At 43.8% G+C, this 21,394-nt stretch overlaps 1 protein-coding gene across 2 annotated transcripts; it reads left to right on the plus strand.

The window, feature by feature from the left end:
• Window positions 1-73: 73 nt before the first annotated feature.
• LOC139421077 (ABI gene family member 3-like) lies at window positions 74-21,032 on the plus strand. Of its 2 annotated transcripts, XM_071171600.1 has the most exons (10): window positions 74-416; window positions 545-760; window positions 11,071-11,241; window positions 13,492-13,671; window positions 14,359-14,417; window positions 15,033-15,134; window positions 15,335-15,639; window positions 16,122-16,247; window positions 19,303-19,431; window positions 19,610-21,032. In XM_071171600.1, exons 2-10 carry the CDS (start codon window positions 629-631, stop codon window positions 19,774-19,776), a joined length of 1,371 nt encoding a protein of 456 aa, XP_071027701.1. In that variant the 5' UTR covers window positions 74-416; window positions 545-628; the 3' UTR covers window positions 19,777-21,032. The 2 variants fall into 2 exon arrangements, with proteins under 2 accessions (XP_071027701.1, XP_071027700.1); XM_071171599.1 differs by lacking the exon at window positions 74-416 and having other exon boundaries at window positions 419-760.
• The last annotated feature ends 362 nt before the right edge of the window (window positions 21,033-21,394 follow it).

Here is a 21,394-nt window from a genome sequence, read left to right on the forward strand (position 1 = left end):
AAACGTATGTAATAGCCTACCCTATTGGATTTTTGCCTTATGGCCAATAGGTGGCACTAGTGCTGCATGCATTAGCCTGGATGTCAATGCGGACACTGACGCCGACAGACAGCTCGTAGCCTATTACTTTTTCATTTAAGACATGTTTTACCGTAGGCTAAACTGACATGCATACCTTTAAAAAAAGATTGATTGCCATTACTCACTGGTTTTAAGGAGGTAATTTAGGGATCAATTCCATACATTAGGCCTATTTATTATGCGCAGTGATATTCCGCGGCAGGTTCACATAGATACAACATCAAAGGCTTTTTGCGTTGCGTTGCACACACCATCAGCAGCTACGCCTTGCAAAATGTCAAGGCGTTGCAGAAAGAGGAAGATCAAGTGAGCTACACGACACACACAGCCAAGTGGTAAGTAAAACAGCTTCTCTTTTTTTGGTAACGCAAGTCGGGAGATTCTCCAGCCCTACTTTTGGTACTGCTTCTGCAAAGTGATGATGTCTCTGAGTGGTGGACTTATAAAGTGATTATTTTTTCAGCTAACAAGTTCCCACAAGGGTCTCGCGGAGAGGTTGAAGTCGCCACGGGTTTCCAAGGAAGAGAGTTGCGAGAAAAGGGTCGTCATGAAGGACCAACGCTGTACTGATGAAATTACACACATCTTCCAAGAGGCTGCGCCGGCGAGACAAGCCCTGTTGGACAACTACAACAACCTGATGAACGTGGCCGAATACTGCGAGAATAACTACCTGCAGGTGAGATGGAAGTTTAGTGCAGACATCCATTTAGGACACGGCCTAAATTATACCGTAGCTAGTATGATTCTGGGTTTGGAGGATGCTAGGAGAACGCTACCTGCCTCAATGCATAGTGCCAACTGTCCCTTTGGAGAACTCTTTTTGGTTCCAGGTAGAACCCTTTTTTGTTCCAGGTAGAACCCTCTGTGGAAAGGGTTCTACCTGGAACCAAGATGGGTTCTTCAAAGGGTTCTGCTATGGGGACAGTCAAAGAATCATTTTAGGTTTGCGATGGAACCTTTTTTTCAAAGAGTGTACGCTCTTAGATGTAAAGGTGCCTGGAATAACCTTTTGGGTCACCACACCGGCAGAACCTTTCCAGTTTAAAAAGGTTCCTTGAGGAACCCCTCTGAAAAAGGTCTTAGAGGAACCCCTGTGTAAAGATTCAAACCGGGACCTTTTTGTGATGGGAGGCGTTCCACCTTTTTAAAACGAAATACATTGTAGGTGTGGCAGCCTATCAGATTGGAGTCGTGGCTTTCCGATTGTTATTTTTCGTCACATGTTAGCGTAGATGTCATTCCTGTTCATAATGTTAAGTTTGTAAACTGCAAATTAAAATGTCCCTTGAATATGTATGCATATTACACATATTGTAATATAATATATTAACTTTGCTGAGTTCATACAGTAATAAAGTGGTAACTACCCCAACTTTGGGATTTACATAGGCTCATAACTCTGTTAGCCTCATTGAAGCTATACAACTGCTAGTGTTCAACCTTAACATGTGATAACAATACAATAGAACAGATGAACAGGAATGACATTTACTCAAACATGCTGACTAGACCCGGCACATGAGCACATGTTGATTTTGCCCATCGACAAAAAATGTGATCAGGACAGGCAGGTTGAAATATCAAAACGAACTCTGAACCAACTATGTTAATTTGGGGACAAGTTGAAACACATGAGACATTCATGGTCATTTAGCTAGCTAGCTTGTTGCTAGATAATTTGTCCTGGGATATAAACATTGGGTTGTTATTTTACTTGAAATGCACAAGGTCTTTTTTTTTCTGGATCTTAGTAAAATTTTGACCCATTTTGATTCACACAAAATCATGTTCTGGCTACCAGATGCTTGTTGACTCAAGCGAGCAGTTTGGATTAAATTATTGAATAACATGTATGTGTACGTTTATTTTGCAACGCTCGCACATGCAACTTGGCTGGAACACTAAAATAACACATCCTAGATCTAGAATGAATGAAATATTCTTATTAAGTACTTTTTTCTTTACATAATTGAATGTGCTGACAACAAAATCACATAAAATGTATCAATGGAAATCAAATTTGTCAACCCATGGAGGTCTGGATTTGGAGTCACACTCAAAATTAAAGTGGAAAACCACACTACAGGCTGATCCAACTTTGATGTAATGTCCTTAAAACAAGTCAAAATGAGGCTCAGTAGTGTGTGTGGCCTCCACATGCCTGTATGACCTCCCTACAACGCCTGGGCATGCTCCTGATGAGGTGGCGGATGGTCTCCTGAGGGATCTCCTCCCAGACCTGGACTAAAGCATCCGCCAACTCCTGGACAGTCTGTGGTGCAACGTGGCGTTGGTGGATGGAGCGAGACATGATGTCCCAGATGTGCTCAATTTGATTCAGGTCTGTGGAACGGGCGGGCCAGTCCATAGCATCAATGCCTTCCTCTTGCAGGAACTGCTGACACACTCCAGCAACATGAGGTCTAGCATTGTCTTCCATTAGGAGGAACCCAGGGCCAACCGCACCAGCATATGGTCTCACAAGGGGTCTGAGGATCTCATCTCGGTACCTAATGGCAGTCAGGCTACCTCTGGCGAGCACATGGAGGGCTATGCGGCCCCCCAAAGAAATGCCACCCCACACCATGACTGACCCACTGCCAAACCGGTCATGCTGGAGGATGTTGCAGGCAGCAGAATGTTCTCCACGGCGTCTCCAGACTCTGTCACGTCTGTCACATGTGCTCAGTGTGAACCTGCTTTCATCTGTGAAGAGCACAGGGCGCCAGTGGCGAATTTGCCAATCTTGGTGTTCTCTGGCAAATGCCAAACGTCCCTCACGGTGTTGGGCTGTAAGCACAACCCCCACCTGTGGACGTCGGGCCCTCATACCACCCTCATGGAGTCTGTTTCTGACTGTTTGAGCAGACACATGCGCATTTGTGGCCTGCTAGAGGTCATTTTTCAGGGCTCTGGCAGTGCTCCTCCTTGCAAAAAGGCGGAGGTAGCGGTCCTGCTGCTGGGTTGTTGCCCTCCTACGGCCTCCTCCACGTCTCCTGATGTACTGGCCTGTCTCCTGGTAGCGCCTTCATGCTCTGGACACTACACTGACAGACACAGCAAACCTTCTTGCCACAGCTCGCATTGATGTGCCACCCTGGATGAGCTGCACTACCTGAGCCACTTGTGTGGGTTGTAGACTCCGTCTTATGCTACCACTAGGGTGAAAGCACCGCCAGCATTCAAAAGTGACCAAAACATCAGCCAGGAAGCATAGGAACTGAGAAGTGGTCTGGTCACCACCTGCAGAACCACTCCTTTATTGGGGGTGTCTTGCTAATTGCCTAGAATTTCCACCTGTTGTCTATTCCATTTGCACAACAGCATGTGAAATTTATTGTCAATCAGTGTTGCTTCCTAATTGGACAGTTTGATTTCACAGAAGTGTGATTGACTTGGAGTTACATTGTGTTGTTTAAGTGTTCCCTTTATTTTTTTGAGCAGTGTATATATCTCCACTCAAGGGTTCCTCCATAAATGCCATGCTACGCTGAACCATTCAAGGTTCCTCCAAGAACCCATCAAGTAACCAAATGTGCAAATATGAACCATTGACTAGAATCTCCAGGGTTCCTCGAATCACCACTAATTCTAAGAGTGTAGTCTAGCACGTGGCCAAAGTGGTTCCTAATTCAGCTTCTTAAGTTACTCTTTACATATTGACCAATCTCAATAGATAAAGAAAATTACTATAGTATGGGCCTCTCTTCAGCGTAGTTAAATAATGGGGAAAAAATGCTGTGCTTGATTTAAATGAAAACTGTACAACGGTCCACAATATGTCAAAGTGTAGGTCTGTGTCTTGTGCTTCCAATTAGTGTTTATACTATTACTTTACTACTATACAGCTCTACAGTGGAGTTTTAGCAGTGTTATGGTGCGTTCGTAACCAAGTGGGAAATGGGAATTTACCACATCTGGGAAAAATCCACTTGAACGGCCCTCCAACTGGTAATTATTAGTTAAATCAGCCATGAATCCCTTTGTGACAAGGGGAATGGAAGCGTATTGTGTGCAACATGGAGGGACAATTGAATGCAAGATTCACTACAAACTTTAAATTGTTAAAACATGTCTATTTATGGCTAACAGGGTTGAAAACACAGACTTAAATTAATCACTAATCACATGAAATAAATAATAATCTTCAGAAATAACTTTGTCAAAGCAACGCAAAAGGGCTTTACAATCATGGTGAAAACCTGGGAGTATGTTCTGCGATTAGCGGGTTAAAATCTTCCTAGAAGTCACAGAGGGTGGATGGAGGGACATTTTGGCACTTTAGCATTTCTCCTTTGCCAAGATAATCCATCCACCGGACAGGTGTGGCATATCAAGAAGCTGATTAAACAGCTTGATCAATACACAAGTGCACCTTGTGCTTGGGACAATAAAATGCCACTCTAAAATGTGCAGTTTTGTCACACAACACAATGCTAGTTTTGAGGGAACGTGCAATTGGCATGCTGACTACAGAAATCTTCACCAGAGCTGTTGCCAGAGAATGCAATGTTAATTTCTCTACCATAAGCCGCCTTCAACGTCATTTTAGAGAATTTGGTAGTACGTCCAACCGGTCTCACAACTACAAACCACGTGTATGGCATCGTGTGAGCAAGCGGTTTGCTGATGTGAACTTTGTGAACAGAGTGCCCCATGGTGGGAGTGGGGTTATGGTATGGTCAGGGATAAGCTACGGACAAAAATCACAATTGCATTTTATCGATGGCAATTTGAATGCACAGAGATACCGTGACAAGATCCTGAGGCCCATTGTCGTGCCATTCATCTGCCGCCATCACCTCATGTTTCAGCATGATAATACACAGCCCCGTGTCGGAAAGATCTGTACACAATTCCTGGAAGCGGAACATTTTCCAGTTCTGCCATGGCCTACATTCTCACCAGACCTGTCACACATTGAGCATGTCTGGGATGCTCTGGATCGACATGCATGACAGCTTGTTCCAGTTCCTGACAATATCCAGCAACTTCGCACAGCCATTGAAGAGGAGTGGGACAACATTCCACAGGCCACAATCCACAGCCTGATCAACTCTATGCGAGGATGTGTCGGGCTGCATGAGACAAATGGTGGTCCCACCAGATACTGAATGGTGTTCTGATCCGCGCCCCTACTTAAAAGAAAAAAGGTATCTGTGACCAACAGATGCATATCTGTATCAGATGCATACCAGATGCATACCCAGTCATGAAATCCATAGATTAGGGCCTAATGAATTTATTTCAATTGACTGATTTCCTTATAATAACTGTAACTCAGTAAAATGTTGAAATTGTTGCATGCTTCGTTTATATTTTTGTTCAGTGTATATTAAGAAACATTCCTGTCAAAGAAAGAGGAACAGATTAGTTTACGTAGTCAGAAGTACTCACACTAGTTTAGAAAGCTTTACGAAATTGACAAAGAGCATTTCTGTGCTTGTATTCTAATCTAGTGTGAATTCTAATCTAGTGTGAACAGATGAGCAAGACGAAGTGCACTTCCGGTGACACCCACCTCCTTCAAATATTTCAGTGTAAAGAGAGGATTTCGAGATGAAGAGAACCACAACTGAGTGCATCCTAATTGGTTGTGTCTGTGTGTGACGTGTCTCTCCATCGGCATTTGAGTGTGAGAGAGAAATAGAGTTCATCTGAGCACAGAAAGTAACACAGGAAGTCTCTGTGCATCTGCGTGTTAGAAGTGAGCATGCATTATGTGCCCATTTCTATGTGACAGTGAAGGAGTGCACATATAAGGGCAGGCTCTACTTCCCCATGCTGTGCAGCCTATTGTCAACCAAGTTGTTAGGTGATGCTCTAAATACTGAAGTAGCCTGCTGGAACATGTCTGATCGCAACACAACAAATTGGACAATGTTACATAAGTGTTGATTTTTCAGTGTAAGGTTTTATTTCAGGAGTGAAATTAACTCTCAGTGGTGTAACATAACCCCAGTGTTAATGTTAAGAACCAGGGTTGAGTGTATGTCTGATTCTGTCCGATTTTCTTGGTGTAGAGTAAAACGTTCACATCAAAACCAAACCAACATTATGCGATTTCCCAGCATGCTCTACTGCAGCTCGATTATTTGGGATTGTTTTTAATACCTGTGTTTTTGAACAGATATTGATTGATTCATCTTATGCTACACAAAGATAAATTGCATACATTTTTCTAAACGAATCCAATCACTGAAATAGTTGTTCCAGTTTAAATGGTATAGGTAGGCTCTTTTATCAATTTTCCTAACCCTGGCAGTCATTCTTAATGCAGATTGCAGGTGAATAAAAATTACAACTGTTGGCTGCCCTAACTCTGGCTGGATTCCAATGGGAATTACATATCACTTTGCAAGCAGCATAATGTGACTTGCAGGCCTGATGTGGCCCGTAAACCAGTAGGTTTGTAACACCACTGTGTTGGGGTAAAACATGGCCATCAAAGTAAGACCTTATGTGTATGTATGTAACATATTGTCATAAACAGTTTAGCAGTAGGAACTCGGTGAAGTCTACAGGACTGAGAATGAACGAATGAACGAATTCAACAATCATGTCCCTGTCACTAACAAGTACAGTCATGGGTGGTAACTCTATAATTCACTCAAAAAGGCAACGCACAGTGTGAAATTATATTGGGGTCGTGGGCGGCGTGGCTTTGAATTATTTAGTTTTAGCCACCCGTGAGTAGAAGTGTTGTATCATTTAAGTGGTCTATGTTTATGTAAAACATATATATATATTTTTTTACATCTATTGTGTTATTGACTGTACGTTTGTTTATTCCATGTGTAACTCTGTGTTGTTGTTTGTGTCGCACTGCTTTGCTTTATCTTGGCCAGGTTACAGTAAATGAGAGCTTGTTCTCAACTGGCCTACCTGGTTAAATAAAGGTGAAATTAAAAACATTTTTAATTAAAGTCTGAGCGCGTCTGCTGACAGTTCTGAAGTCTTTGTAAAACCTTACATAAGAGCAGGTGGCATTAACGACTTGTAAATAATGTTATAATGTCCAACATGAAATGACCTTGTCAAGAGATACAGACCTTTTAGTGTGATGGTTAAAAATGCTATTTGAGGTGTTATTGCATAACACCATTGGTGTAAACTATATACACTTCCTGGTGTTAGAAATGCTTTGTGAGGTGTTATTGCATAACACCATTGGTGTAAACTATATACACTTCCTGGTGTTAGAAATGCTTTGTGAGGTGTTATTGCACGACACTGAAAGTGTTAATGCCCCATCACTGACAAAGTGTAACAGCGTCAGCACTAAGCTCATTGTTAATTTAACGCACAAATGTGTGGACCTGTAACGACACATGCCCAGTGTTAAATGTAACACTGTCAGAGTTGATTTAACACTGGAGAAATTGCTGTGTACGTTCACCATGAAATGAAATAGAACTGTGAAGGCTGTTTCTTCCAGGCTAGTAAATATGTGCTTTCACTGGGCATCTAAAAAAGGGGGTATTGTGTTTAGCACTGAGCTGTGTGTTTCGATATTATAGAAGAATTAGAACAGGAAGGAATTCTACTGTGTGAGGAGGAAGTGAGAGGTCTGATTTCACTGCTCTTCTCAGACACTTCAACAGCGTCATATGACTCATAACTCTGAAAAATGTCATCCCACATTGTCAATTTCAAAATGAGATGCTACTATTATCATGATTGTTAATGATCCCCAAGTGATCAAATAAAATAAAATTGTATTAGTCACATGCGCTGAATACAACATGTGTAGAATATGAAATGCTTACTTACAAGCCCCTAACTAACAATGCAGTTTAAAAAATTACAAATAAGAAAAAGAAATACAAGGAACAAGTAATTAAAGAGCAGCAGTAATTAACAATAGCGAGACTATATACAGGGGGGTACCGGTACAGAGTCAATGTGCGGGGGAACCGGTTAGTCGAGGTAATTGAGGTAATATCTACATGTAGGTAGAGTTATGAAAGTGACTATGCATAGATAATAACAGAGAGTAGCAGTGTCGTAAAATGGGAGATGGGGGTGGGGTGGGCACTTCAAATAGTCTGGGTAGCCATTTGATTAGATGTTCAGGAGTCTTATGGTTTGGGGGTAGAAACTGTTTAGAAGCCTCTTGGATCTAGACTTGTAGCTCCGATACCGCTTGCTGTGCGGTAGCAGAGAGAACAGTCTATGACCAAGGTGGCTGGAGTCTTTGCCGTGGGGTGGCACCGTACTGTGCCGTACGGTCTGCCTTGCAATCAGAGGCCGAGCAGTTGCCATACCAGGCTGTGATGCAACCAGTCAGGATGCTCTCGATGGTGCAGCTGTAGAACCTTTTGAGGATCTGAGGACCCATGCCAAATATTTTCAGTCTCCTGAGGGGGAATAGGTTTTGTCATGCCCTCTTCATGACTGTCTTGGTGTGCTTGGTGTGTTGGTGATGTGGACACCAAGGAACTTGAAACTCTCAATCTGCTCTACTACAGCCCCATCGATGAGAATGGGGGCGTACACGGTCCTCCTTTTCCTGTAGTCCACAATCATTTCCTTTGTCTTGATCATATTGAGGGAGAGGTTGTTGTCCTGGCACCACATGGCCGGGCCTCTGACCTCCTCCCTATAGGCTGTCTCATTGTTGTCGGTGATCAGGCCTACCAATGTTGTGTCATCGGCAAACGTAAAGATGTTGTTGGAGTCGTGCCTGGCCATGCAGACATGAGTGAACAGGGAGGGGACTGAGCACGCACCCCTGAGGGGTCCCTGTGTTGAGGATCAGTGTGGAATATGTTGTTATCTACCCTTACCACCTGGGGGCAGCCTGTCAGGAAGTCCAGGATCCAGTTGCAGAGGGAAGTGTTTAGTCCCAGGGTCCTTAGCTTATTGATGAGCTTTGAGGGTGCTATGGTGTTGAACGCTGAGCTGTAGTCAATGAATAACATTCTCACATAGGTGTTCCTTTTGTCCAGGTGGAAAAGGGCAGTGTGGAGTGCAATAGAGATTTGCATAATCTGTGGATCTGTTAGGGTGGTATGCAAATTGGAGTGGGTCTAGGGTTTCTGGGATAATGGTGTTGATGTGAGCCATGACCAGCCTTTCAAACACTTCATGGCTACAGAAGTGAGTGCTACGGGTCTCGGACAGAGAGAGGTTGAACATGTCAGTGAAGACACTTGCAAGTTGTCAGCACATGCTCACAGTATATGACCTTGTAATCCATCTGGCCCTGCGGCCTTCTGAATGTTGACTTGTTTAAAGGTCTTACTCACATCGGCTGCGGAGAGCATGATCACACACTCGTCCGGAACAGCTGGTGCTCTCATGCATGTTTCAGTGTTATTTGCCTCGAAGCGAGCATAGAAGTAGTTTAGCTCATCTGATAGGCTTGTGTCACTGGGCAGTTATCGGCTCTGCTTCCCTTTGAAGTCTGTAATGGTTTGCAAGCCCTGCCACATCCGATGAGCGTCAGAGCCGGTGTAGTACGATTCGATCTTAGTCCTGTATTGACGCTTTTCCTGTTTGATGGTTGGTCGGAGGGCATAGCGGGATTTCTTGTAAACTTCCGGGTTAGAGTTGCACTCCTTGAAAGCGGCAGCTCTATCCTTTAGCTCAGTGCGAATGTTGCCTGTAATCCATGGCTTCTGGTTGGGCTATGTACGTACGGTCACTGTGGGGATGACGTCATCGATGCTCTTATTGATGAAGCCAATGACTGATGTGGTGTATTCCTCAATGCCATCGGAAGAATCCCAAAACATTTTCCAGTCTGTGTCAGCAAAACAGTCCTCTAGCTTAGCATCTGCTTCATCTGACCACTTTTTTTATTGACTGAGTCACTGGTGCTTCCTGCTTTTGAATCAGGAGGATGGAATTATGGTCAGATTTGCCAAATGGAGGGCGAGGGAGAGCTTTTGTATGTGTATCTGTGTGTGGTGTAAAGGTGGTCTAGAGTTGTTTTCCCTCTGGTTGCATATTTAACATGCTGATAGAAATGAGGTAAAACTAATTTAAGTGTCCCTGCATTAAAGTCACCGGCCACTAGGAGCGTCGCCTCTGGATGAGCGTTTTCCTGTTTGCTTATGGCAGAATACAGCTCATTGAGTGCGGTCTTAGTGCCAGCATCGGTCTGTGGTGGTCTGTAGACAGCTACGAAAAATACAGATAAACTCTCTAGGTAGATAGTGTGGTCTACAGCTTATCATGAGATACTCTACCTCAGGCGAACAAAACCGTGAAACTTCCTTAGATATCGTGCACCAGCTGTTGTTTACAAATATACATAGTCCACCACCCTTGTCTTACCAGACGCCACTGTTCTTTCCCACCGATACAGCATATATCCATCTAGCTTTATATTGATTATGTCATCGTTCTGCCACAACTCCGTGAAGTATAAGATATTACCGTTTTTAATGTCTCGTTGGTCTCGTTGGTAGTAATCTTCCTCGTCGATATTATTTTCCAGTGATTACATGTTAGCTCGTAGAACGGAAGGCGGTGGGGGTGTATTCGATCGCCTACGAATTCTCAGAAGACAGCCCGACCTCTGTCCTCTTTTACTCTGCCTTCTCTTCAAAAAAAATGAGGGGGATTTGGGCCTGTTCCCGACAAAGCAGTATGACGTTCTCGTCGGGCTCGTTAAAGGAAGAAAAAAAAGCTTCTGCCAGTTCGTGGTGAGTAACCGCTGTTCGGATGTCCAGAAGTTATTTTCGGCCATAAGAGACGGTAGCAGCAACATTATGTACAGAATAAGTTAAAGAATAAGTTACAAACAACTCACAAAAAACAAATTTGGTTAGGAGCGCGTAAAATGCCAGCCATCTTTTCCGGCGCCATGATACACACATCGGCTAATCATAATCGTACTCTATTGTTTGGCATTTGTGCCATGAGCATCATGCATGCATTTATTTTTTTCATGACTGTCAGTCTCTCCATGTCTCTCTCTCTCTCTCTCTCTCTCTGTATTTCTCTCCCTTTCTCTCTCTCTCTCCCTCCCGTTAGGCAGGTGCAGATGCGGCCAAGGCCCTGGAGGAGACTAAGAACTTCACCACCCAGTCTCTGGCCAGTGTGGCCTACCAGATCAGCAACCTCGCCTCCAACGTCCTCAAGCTGCTGGATGCACAGAACTCCCAGCTCAGACACATGGAGTCCTCTGTCAACCTCATCGGACAGGTAGCATGTCTAGCATGTCTCAACTTATGTCTTAGGCTCCGATTCAGTTTCAGGAAGAGAACACAAGCATGTGTATATTAGCAGCAGTGGTGGTTGGTGCCGAGGAGGGAGGACGATTATTTTTTCATGAGCATGGCCTAATTTCTATTACAGCGTATTGGATGACTGCCATTCATATTCCATTTACCCAGCTCAATGTAACATCGCTAGGTTTAGGTTACTACAGGATACTCAAATTGTCTCTATATACCCATCATGAGGTTGCTACAACCTAGCCTATGAATGAAAGTTTACAACGTAGGTGCACAGGTCGAGAGAAATTTGAAAGGTGACATACATTAACACATTCAATACCGCCTTGTACACTCTTGCCTCCATCTAGCTGATCTAGGGTGTAATCATTAGTCCAACAGTTGGAAACAATAGTTTCTATTGGACAAATTCAGGTATGTTTATACCCATTTCGTTCCATTTGCCTCTGTTTAAGAAACGTTTTTGGCGGAAATAATACACCCCTGGTCACATGCAAACACGGTTCACTTTCATAGCAGCCACATACAAACAGCATTATCACTTTGATCATTGTATAGTCCTTCTCACATCTATGCCCTCTCCTCCTCTCACCTTTTCCCTTAGCTTGTGGACTTCAGTGCTTAACACATCAGCGGTCTGGGACCAGGCAAGGAAACCTTTCCAAGCAAAACCTTCTTATCATAACCGTTAACCGCCACACACAGCCTACATCGTTGTCACAATATTGTCATATTCAACATAGCTACTAGAACTAACGCGTTAGTAAACCTGTGACAATCATGCAGTACAGTGTACAGTCATCAGCAAGCAGTTTAGCAGTTACACTGGCAAGCCCCGGTGGCAATAAATTAGTAAAACCAAAGGCTTACCTTGACTTTGGAAGAGTTCCAGTGTTTGATAGCCATAGCCAGCTAACTAACATAGCATCCCTCTTTGTTTGAGCCAGGTGTTTGAGTAGGCTAAACAAACTAGCTGCATTTGCTAGCTAAGTAAGTGAACGCGTCAAAAAAGTTAACTGAAATATAGCTAGCTTTCTCTCTCTTATTCATTTTTGAAGAAATTAATTTGTTCAAAACTGTTAAACTATTGTCTTTCTCTCTCATTGAGTCACCTACTCATTTTATGCGCTGCAGTGCTAGCTAGCTGTGTCTTATGCTTTCAGTTCTAGATTCATTCTCTGATCATTTGATTGGATGGACAACATGTCAGTTCATGCGGCAAGAGCTCTGATAGGTTGGAGGACGTACTTCAGAAGTTGTCATAATTGCTGTGTAAGTCTATGGAAGGTGTGAGAACCACGAGCCTCATAGGTTTTGTGTTGAAGTCAATGTACTTAGAGGAGAACGGAAACTAGCTGTCCTCTGGCTACACCATGGTGCTACCCTACAGGTGGCTGTTGAGGCTACTGTAGACCTTCATTGTAAAACAGTGTGTTTTAATCAATTATTTGGTGACGTGAATATATTTAGCCTAGTTTTATCTAAAAAGGATACAAAATTTTAGTGTTTCACTATTTATATTTTTCTGTAATTCACTGAGGAGGATGGTTCTCCCCTTCCTCCTCTGAGGAGCCTCCACTGGTTAGCAGAAATCCACAGTTATCCTTGTTAAAAAGGCAGGTTTGCAGGTTTACACCAGCCCAACTGTCCCCCGCTGCCCCCTCTACCCCTCTCTGTAGCCCCACTGTCCCCAAAGCTGGCACAGACCCCAGGCATTCCTGCATGCCCCGTGCCCAGCATTATCATACGGAACCAGGTCTCTTGCGGAGGGGGTTGGGGATGGAGGGGCGAGTGGGTTAAGGGGCTACAGTGTGAACTTTGACCTTCAACGCAGAGCATCATAGGGGCTGGGATGGAATGTTCCTTCCTGCTAACCTCTGATTGATGTCCTCCATTGTCTGCTGGCACCCATGAAGGGTCACTAACAACTGTATACTAAATGATAGGGCTCACTTGAACTTCCTCTATTTGGGGAAGGAAAGAAAGTTTGACAATATTACCACGTTCATGAATGAGCTTTGAGCTAATGATGTTGTCAGAGAAAGGGTACCATGCTATTCCATCCTGTATGGTTTATTTTGTATTTTGGAAAAAGTTTTACCAGAGGGGAGGAATTAAGAATGGCACATGTTTATCTGTAGTTCAATTTTTTAATTTTTTTATTATGTGTTATTGGTTCATACCCTGATGGCAACATCCTCTGCCTCCTGTCTTGTAGACAGTGGACATGCACAGAGAGAAGGTGGCCCGGAGAGAGATAGGGGCTTTCACCACAGCCAAGAGGGTTCCCCGCAGTCACAAAATAATCCCCCCGGCAACAGGCAAGGAGCCCAAACCCAAGTACACGCGTAGTCCCATCACCTACTCGGACCTGGACACACAGGGACATGGCATGAAGGTGAGACGTGAGTTCTCGAGTTCAAGTGCAATTACTCACAACACATGTTTTACCTCCCATTCCCACGCCATTGAAAAAAGGTAAACGGTTCAAATAAATACTTTTCCCTGCAAGTGTCTTACTACACAGCTACAAAACAGTACACTACTGTACGTTGCAATCAGTGTTCAGCAGTATTGTTGGAAATGACTGAGGTGCAAATGTAATTACGTATTACAAAGTTGGCGAAAAGGACTTTTCAAAACCAGGATACCACGGCGGGAGACAAAGGCTCCGTTAGCTTTCCTTGGCCCTCTCAACGAGCCTTTCTGATGCAGCTAGGCAGCAGCAGTCGTTATTTTCTACCACCGTGCCTCTAGTCTACACCACATCCACTTAGAGAGGAGCAGCTTGTTGCGTAGTGCCGACCTCGATTAGCACACACACACACAAGCATGCACGGATGCAACGCACGCTCGCACACACACACACACACACACACACACACAGAGATTAAGCAGCCAGCAGGCCAATGGGAAAATGGCTAGACGCACTAATTAGTTTTGCCAAGGCTAAGCCGCTTCATTGATGCTCCAACTCAATTCACTCATCTACAACACACACACACGCACACACACACATAAACTACCTCTTCTTTTTCCCTCTGCTCTCCCTTTTATCTCTCTTTCTCTCACCACTTCCTCGCAGGATTCTGGTAAGCTGCTGGGGAAACCAGGGTCAACACGCAAACATGGCAGCACCATCAGGTATGATGCTGACACTGCTGGCTCCATTTGACTGCTCTGCTCTCACACTGTCAGTCTAACTGTAGCTGTTTCACTTCCTGTAAATAGTCATTCAGACAGGAAGCCTACTTTCCGCACGTCCTCTATGCTCAGTGGCCCACAAAAACACTTTATTTAACTTTTATTTAAGACCAAAAACATCAGCAAAGGAAATCCTTAAAATAATTTGTGTGTGCTGTGGGTAGGGTTGGGGAAGGAGGTTAAACAGTATTCATGGCTAACCACACCTCCTGTCCAATCATGTTTGTTGTGTTCATTCAGTAGGGGATTGAATGCCATTCAGCCAGAGGGAGATTTACTGTTGGCAGGAGAAAGATCACAGAGATTTCACAATGTGATTATGCCAAAAACAAACCAGGAAGTATAGAAATCAAATATGCGGGTATCATTTGCACTGAGTAGTATATTTAAACTGTTGAGTGAGAGAAGATAACATCTCTCAGTCAATGTGCATGATTTGAAGCTTTCTGCATGTTTCTCACTATGTGTGAGTTGATGGAGCTGGTCTGTGTGAGTTCAAGTGCCAGTATTTGTGATGATGCTATGTGGCGCTTACGGCTGTGTGTGTCTTTTCAGCAGGAGCACTTCCAGAGCACACCCAGAGCCTGTCCAGTGTCCCGTAGCCCCCTCTCTGTCTCGAGGGGCGTCCCTCACCTCTCTCCATGATCGCTCCATTGGGTAAAAAAAACACTTCCTTGAAACAGTTTCGACACTCACTACTACACAGTCCATTCCTTACGAGTACTCAGACACCTCAGTTAAGTGAGGTGCTTCTGGATCTGTTTTGTGTGTAGAGTAGCCTGTAGAATATCTCCACCCAGACCATGGAAATATACCCCCGAGTTTAATTTGACTTTGCCCTCCCCCTCCTGTAACAGGTCCAGCTTCGGCAAGGCCGTGCCTCCCCCCGTGGTCCCCAGCTGGCCCACGTCACCTGACTCTGACATCATCACCACCCTGCTGGAGGAGGCCACGCCCCCACCACCGCCCCTGTCTCTGATGGAGGATGGTGACGCCGCCATGACCACTCCGGCCTCTCCTCCTCCTCCCATGGCGCCGCCTGCCTCCTCTCTGGATGTCCCTCCTCCCCCTCCACTGCCCCCCGCAACCAGCACTCCTAAACCTGCCCATACCAGCCTAGCCTACATCCCCCCTCCCCCTGCCCCACCCCCACTGGAGACTGGTAAGTGTCTGTATAACACTTTATCATGAATTTCGTAAAGCATGAATACACTTTTTGGAACCAGCGTACATACTATTAGTAATTGACTGTAAACGTATTGTATGAGTAACTAAAGTACATTAACATGTCATAAAATGAATATCACACTCAATATCAAACGTCTAGGTGGAAAATATCGCTTGTTTTTGTGTTGCCCACGCTGTGAGACGGCTCACGCACACTGCACAGCACAGTGTAGCAGAGGAAATGAGAACACGTAGTGTGCATAGAGACACCCAGGGACATGCACATGCCAACACATCTAGAGGCAGAAAACCAGGAACAAACAACCTTGTGCCTGCACTGTGATACTAAGAAATAAATACTTTTATGGCCTAGTTGCATGCCTGTGTTACTGATTTCACACGGTATGAAACGCTGAATATCAACTTAAATCAGATGAGGGAAGCAGATACTCTTCCATAAATATACTATTTTCTTAGTGGCTGAAGAGAACGGCTTCCCGCCTCCTATGCCACCACCATCTGACGAGCCTCTCCCTCCACCAACCAGTGAGGGCCTGGAGCTCCCTGGCCCTCCCCGTCCACCGAGTGATGAGGTGGATGAAGGTAAAAGGAGCGGGTTGGTTTGGTGGACCACCCAGCCCTAAATGTGTCACACTGTACTTTTAATGGTCTTTCAACAAGTGGTTTTGAAAGGACTCTAGAATGAGACCTCACATCCATTTCTAATGCCGCAAAGGATCTGATTTGTTAAAATGTTGGTATCTATTTGTTTTGTTTAGCTGTCTGTCTGAGGTTTGTTTATCTATCTGTCTGTCTTTCTATGTAGAGCATGCTCGCTGATGCTGATCTTTGGTGTTTTCTTGTCCTTATCTCTGTTATTAGACTCTTCTGTGTCTTCCTCTCTCTCTCTCTCTCTCTGTGTCTGTCTGCTTGATCTTGACCTGTGACCTGTCTCTCTCCGGCTCAGCTCTGCAGCCCAAACGGTCTTGTTTACGTCGTCACCCCACCAGCTCGCGCTCCATGTCCCTTAGGGTCCGCAAAGGCCCTAGCTCTCGCTCGCTCTACACTCGCTCGCTCTTCCTGCCAACCATCCAATCACGTAAGGCTACTTTGGCAACCTACCCCATCCCAGGTCCTACCCCCAGCTGTAGTCCCAATATGGCCTCATGACTTAGTATTACTATACCAATCATTAGTTCGTGAGGAGCTGAACATGGCTAATGCGAAACTGGTTTAATATTACACCACCGTTGTTTAGGTTTATGATGCATGATGAAAGTTCAAGCCTTGCTTAAGCAATTGTGTTAGCTTCATATTAGTGCTAGCATTAGCATTTGGACCATCGTTGTAAAAAATCATTTGTTCTTAACTGACTTGCCTAGTTAAATAAAGGTCCAATAAAACATTGATTCAAATACATGTGGAGTCCCCGCTAAAGACCCCTTTTGGTTGATCTGATGTCATCTTTCTCCATCACCCATTCCTACCTCTCCCTCTGTGACCTCACCGGTCAGTCATGATCCCCCCTCCCCCTTCATACCCCCCTCCCGTCACCCCTCCCGTGTCGCTGAGCCCCCTGTCCAGCCTGCCTGCCCGCCTGTATCACCTGGGTAAGTGGGGACTGTGTGCGACCGCAGTACACCCTCCAGGCCATGGAGAGGGGGGCGTGAGAGGGTGACTTCTGTCCAAATGGCTGCTTCTGCTTCTGCTGCTATTGCTGTTGAGTCTACTGTGTTGGAAGGTAAAAGCCATGGACAGATTCTGTCCTCTAAAAGTCCGTCAGACACTGGGTTGGTAACGTCTTTGTTTTTCCCTTGATAGATATGATGTCTTGTGTTTTTCAATATGACAGATAACACCTTATGTGTAGAAAATAGTTTCAAATAAGCTAGGTACTGGAAATTGATTTAAAGAGTCCTCGGAACAAGTTATGCAGTATAGCTATAGTTTTGATACACTTTGGAACGTATGCTGAATTACTTGTATGGCAAGTTGTGCAGCCTATCATCAGTTTGGGTTTACAGTTGAAGACGGAAGTTAACATACACTTAGGTTGGAGTCATTAACTTGTTTTTCAACCACTCTTTGGCAAGTCAGTTAAGACATCTACTTTGTGCATGACACAAGTCATTTTTTCCGACAATTGTTTACATACAGATTATTTCACTTATTATTCACTGTATCACAATTCCAGTGGGTCAGAAGTTTACATACACTAAGTTGACTGTGCTTTTAATCAGCTTGGAAAATTCAAGAAAATGATGTCATGGCTTTAGAAGCTTTTGATAGGCTAATTGACAGCATTTGAGTCAATTGGAGGTGTACCTGTGGATGTATTTCAAGGCCTACCTTCAAAATCAGTGCCTCTTTGCTTGACATCATGGGAAAATGAAAAGAAATCAGCCAAGACCTCAGTTAAAGAAAACAGTAGACCTCCACAAGTCTGGTTCATCCTTGGTAGCAATTTCCAAACGCCTGAAAGTATCATGTTCATCTGTACAAACAATAGTATGCAAGTATAAACACCATGGGACCACGCAGCCGTCATACTGCTCAGGAAGGAGGTGTGTTCTGTCTCCTAGAGATGAACGTACTTTGGTGCGAAAAGTGTACATCAATCCCAGAACAACAGCAAAGGACCTTGTGAATATGCTGGAGGAAACAGGTACAAAAGTACCTATATCCACAGTAAAACGAGTCCTATATCGGCATAACCTGAAAGGCCGCTCAGCAAGGAAGAAGCCACTACTCCAAAACCGCCATAAAAAAGCCAGCCTACGGTTTGCAACTGCACATGGGGACAAATATCGTACTTTTTGGAGAAATGTCCTCTGGTCTGATGAAACAAAAATAGAAATGTTTGGCCATAATGACCATTGTTATTTTTGGAGGAATAAGGGGGAGGCAGAACACCATCCCAACCGTGAAGCACCGGGGTGGCAACATGATGTTGTGGGGGTGCTTTGCTGCAGGAGGGACTGGTGCATTTCACAAAATAGATGGCATCATGAGGAAGAAAAATTATCTGGATATATTGAAGCAACATCTCAAGACATTAGTCAGGAAGTTAAAGCTTGGTCGCAAATGGGTCTTCTAAATGGACGTTGACCCCAAGCATACTTCCAAAGTTGTGGCAAAATGGCTTAACGACAACAAAGTCAAGGTATTGGAGTGGCCATCACAAAGCCCTGACCTCAATCCCATAGAAAATTTGTGGGCAGACCTGAAAAGGTGTGTGCGAACAAGGAGGCCTACAAACCTGACTCAGTTACACCAGCTTTGTCATTAGGAATGGGCCAAAATTCACCCAACTTATTGTGGAAACTTGTGGAATGCTACAAGAAACGTTTGACCCAAGTTAAACCATTTTAAGGCAATGCTACCAAATACTAATTGTGTATGTGTGTGTGTATGTAAAATTCTGACCCACTGGGAATGTGATGAAAGAAATAAAAGCTGAAAGAAATAATTCTCTCTACTATTATTCTGCCATTTCACATTCTTAAAATAAAGTGGTGATCCTAACTGACCTAAGACAGGGAATTTTTACTAGGATTAAATGTCAGGAATTGCAAAAAAACAGAGTTTAAATGTATTTGGCTAAGGTGTATGTAAACGTCCGACTTCAACTGTATATGACTTTTGTCCAATCCTGTAGATCTGGTGATCCCAGCCCCTCCTCCTCCACCTTTTACCGACAGCGTGGTGGGCTTTGATGACGACATGTCACCCCTACCCCCCCCTGCGGATTATGACACAACTGGCCCTGCAGACTTTTTGGAGAAAGGTATGATAGTGCTCCATGCGTATTCACCAATAGATAAATTACTAAATGCCGTCATGGCCCGAATTGCATGCATACTTTTACAGTACTTATTCAATGTCTGACCAAATCATACCATAACATTTGGCCTATATTTGTGTTTTGTCTTGGTTGTCTCATTGCAATTCACTTTCCCGCCCAGTGGTGGCGCTGTACAGCTACAACTCAGGGAAGCCTGGAGACCTGGTGTTCCTGCAGGGAGAAGTCATCTACCTGATCAAGAGGAATGAAGATGGCTGGTGTGAGGGACTGCTCAACGGAGTAGAGGGATTCTTCCCTGGGAACTACGTAGATTCCTCCACCAGCTAAGATATTAGACCACTTAAAGGTAGACTCAGCGATATGACGTATACGCAGAAAGTAAACAGCATAGTGGGTCAATTTCCTCTACAACTAAGAGTGTTGAAGCCCGAGGCTCAACTTTGTCCTCTGTTTTGGTCTTGTGGCTACCATGTTGTACAAGTGTGAAGCGAACCCGTGCACATGCGCAGATTCTGTGTGTGACTGTGTGAGAGCGGAGTCGTGCATCTCGCTTATCACAATAAATGTGGTGCTGCTCGTGGCAATGTAATTTCGCTTATTCTACCTGTAATATGAAAAGGGAAAGTAGGCTCTGTCAACAAACGACCCCTAACCCTGTACCCTAAGTCTACCTAGGCACTTTATGTTGACCAGGAAGAATTGGACAGGTATAATCATACCTATTCACATCATTGGTAAAAAATCAATAACTATTGTAGCATCACCTGTCCCTTTGATAGGCCAGATGGAATTTCAACCACCAGAGTTTAGGGCTAGTGGTTGTTGGGTTGTTTCTTGATGGGGACATAGTCAACTATTAGCTTTGTAGAAAGACCTCTACTGACCTCTACAGGTCAAAGTAATGTGAACGGAAAATAAAGCAATATTTATACAAGGATATATATATATATATATTACCAAGAGGGTCACTAGGTAGGACGACTTAGTATCTGCTATCTTTCAACCAAGACTAGATACAAGATTCAAAGTCGGCTTGCTGATTAACCATGAAGGTAGTGAATACTTGGTAAAGAGGGAAAATGCTTTGCAAGTTATATAATAGCTGTATGTCCTGTTAAGTATTGTTTTACAAGTACTGTAGTACCAGTATGTGAACTAGATTGGCCTCGCTGTTGTGCTCACTAGGACAAGCCCGGAAAGCTGCAAAATGATGTGGTAAAGTTGCATCTGTTTGTTTTGTTGTCAATGGAACCAGGCCCTGTTTTGCTGCTGCAGTTTTTGGCTCTGCAGGATGATATTGGTCTCTTCATTAGAATTGCACTAATATATTTTGTAATATTCAAACTAAGATGAAGTAATATATGGATTATTGAGAAAATTCATACCAAAAAAAAAAATATTTGTCTGAATTCTATCACGTGGTGAAAATATGTTACTGTAGTGATGTCATGAAATTGAAAAATCTGAAAGTGCTTTTCAACGTGTTCATGTTTTCAGTTAGAGTTTCATTTTGATATTTAGTACATCTTTTTTAGATTGAACAATGTTTTATTGACACGTCTTTCAATAAATGCTTTTCCAAATGAACTTTTCCGATTGTAACTCATTTTACAATTATAAAACCTCAACCCACTTCAGATAAAGTTCATCTCTTCCAATATTCTCATGCTAGTCTAGAAACCAACTATAGAAAAAAAGATGACTACGGTATGTGCTACGAAGAGCATTAAGAGGAGCAACAAACTAAGTCCATGTCATTTTGTTGTCTAAAACATGCCCCGATAGGTCTTATTCTAATGCTGAGACAGCATGATACAGTAACTTTACCATTGTGTTTGGCCTCATCATGGCCATGGCAGCTCAGGTGCTGTGCCTTTAAACAGCAAAGGGTTGCCATAAACCTGTAACCTTAACCTTAACCCTCAGTCCCATAGCACACCTTTTG

Source organism: Oncorhynchus clarkii, chromosome 12, assembly GCF_045791955.1.
Source record: "Oncorhynchus clarkii lewisi isolate Uvic-CL-2024 chromosome 12, UVic_Ocla_1.0, whole genome shotgun sequence".
NCBI lineage: Eukaryota > Metazoa > Chordata > Actinopteri > Salmoniformes > Salmonidae > Oncorhynchus > Oncorhynchus clarkii.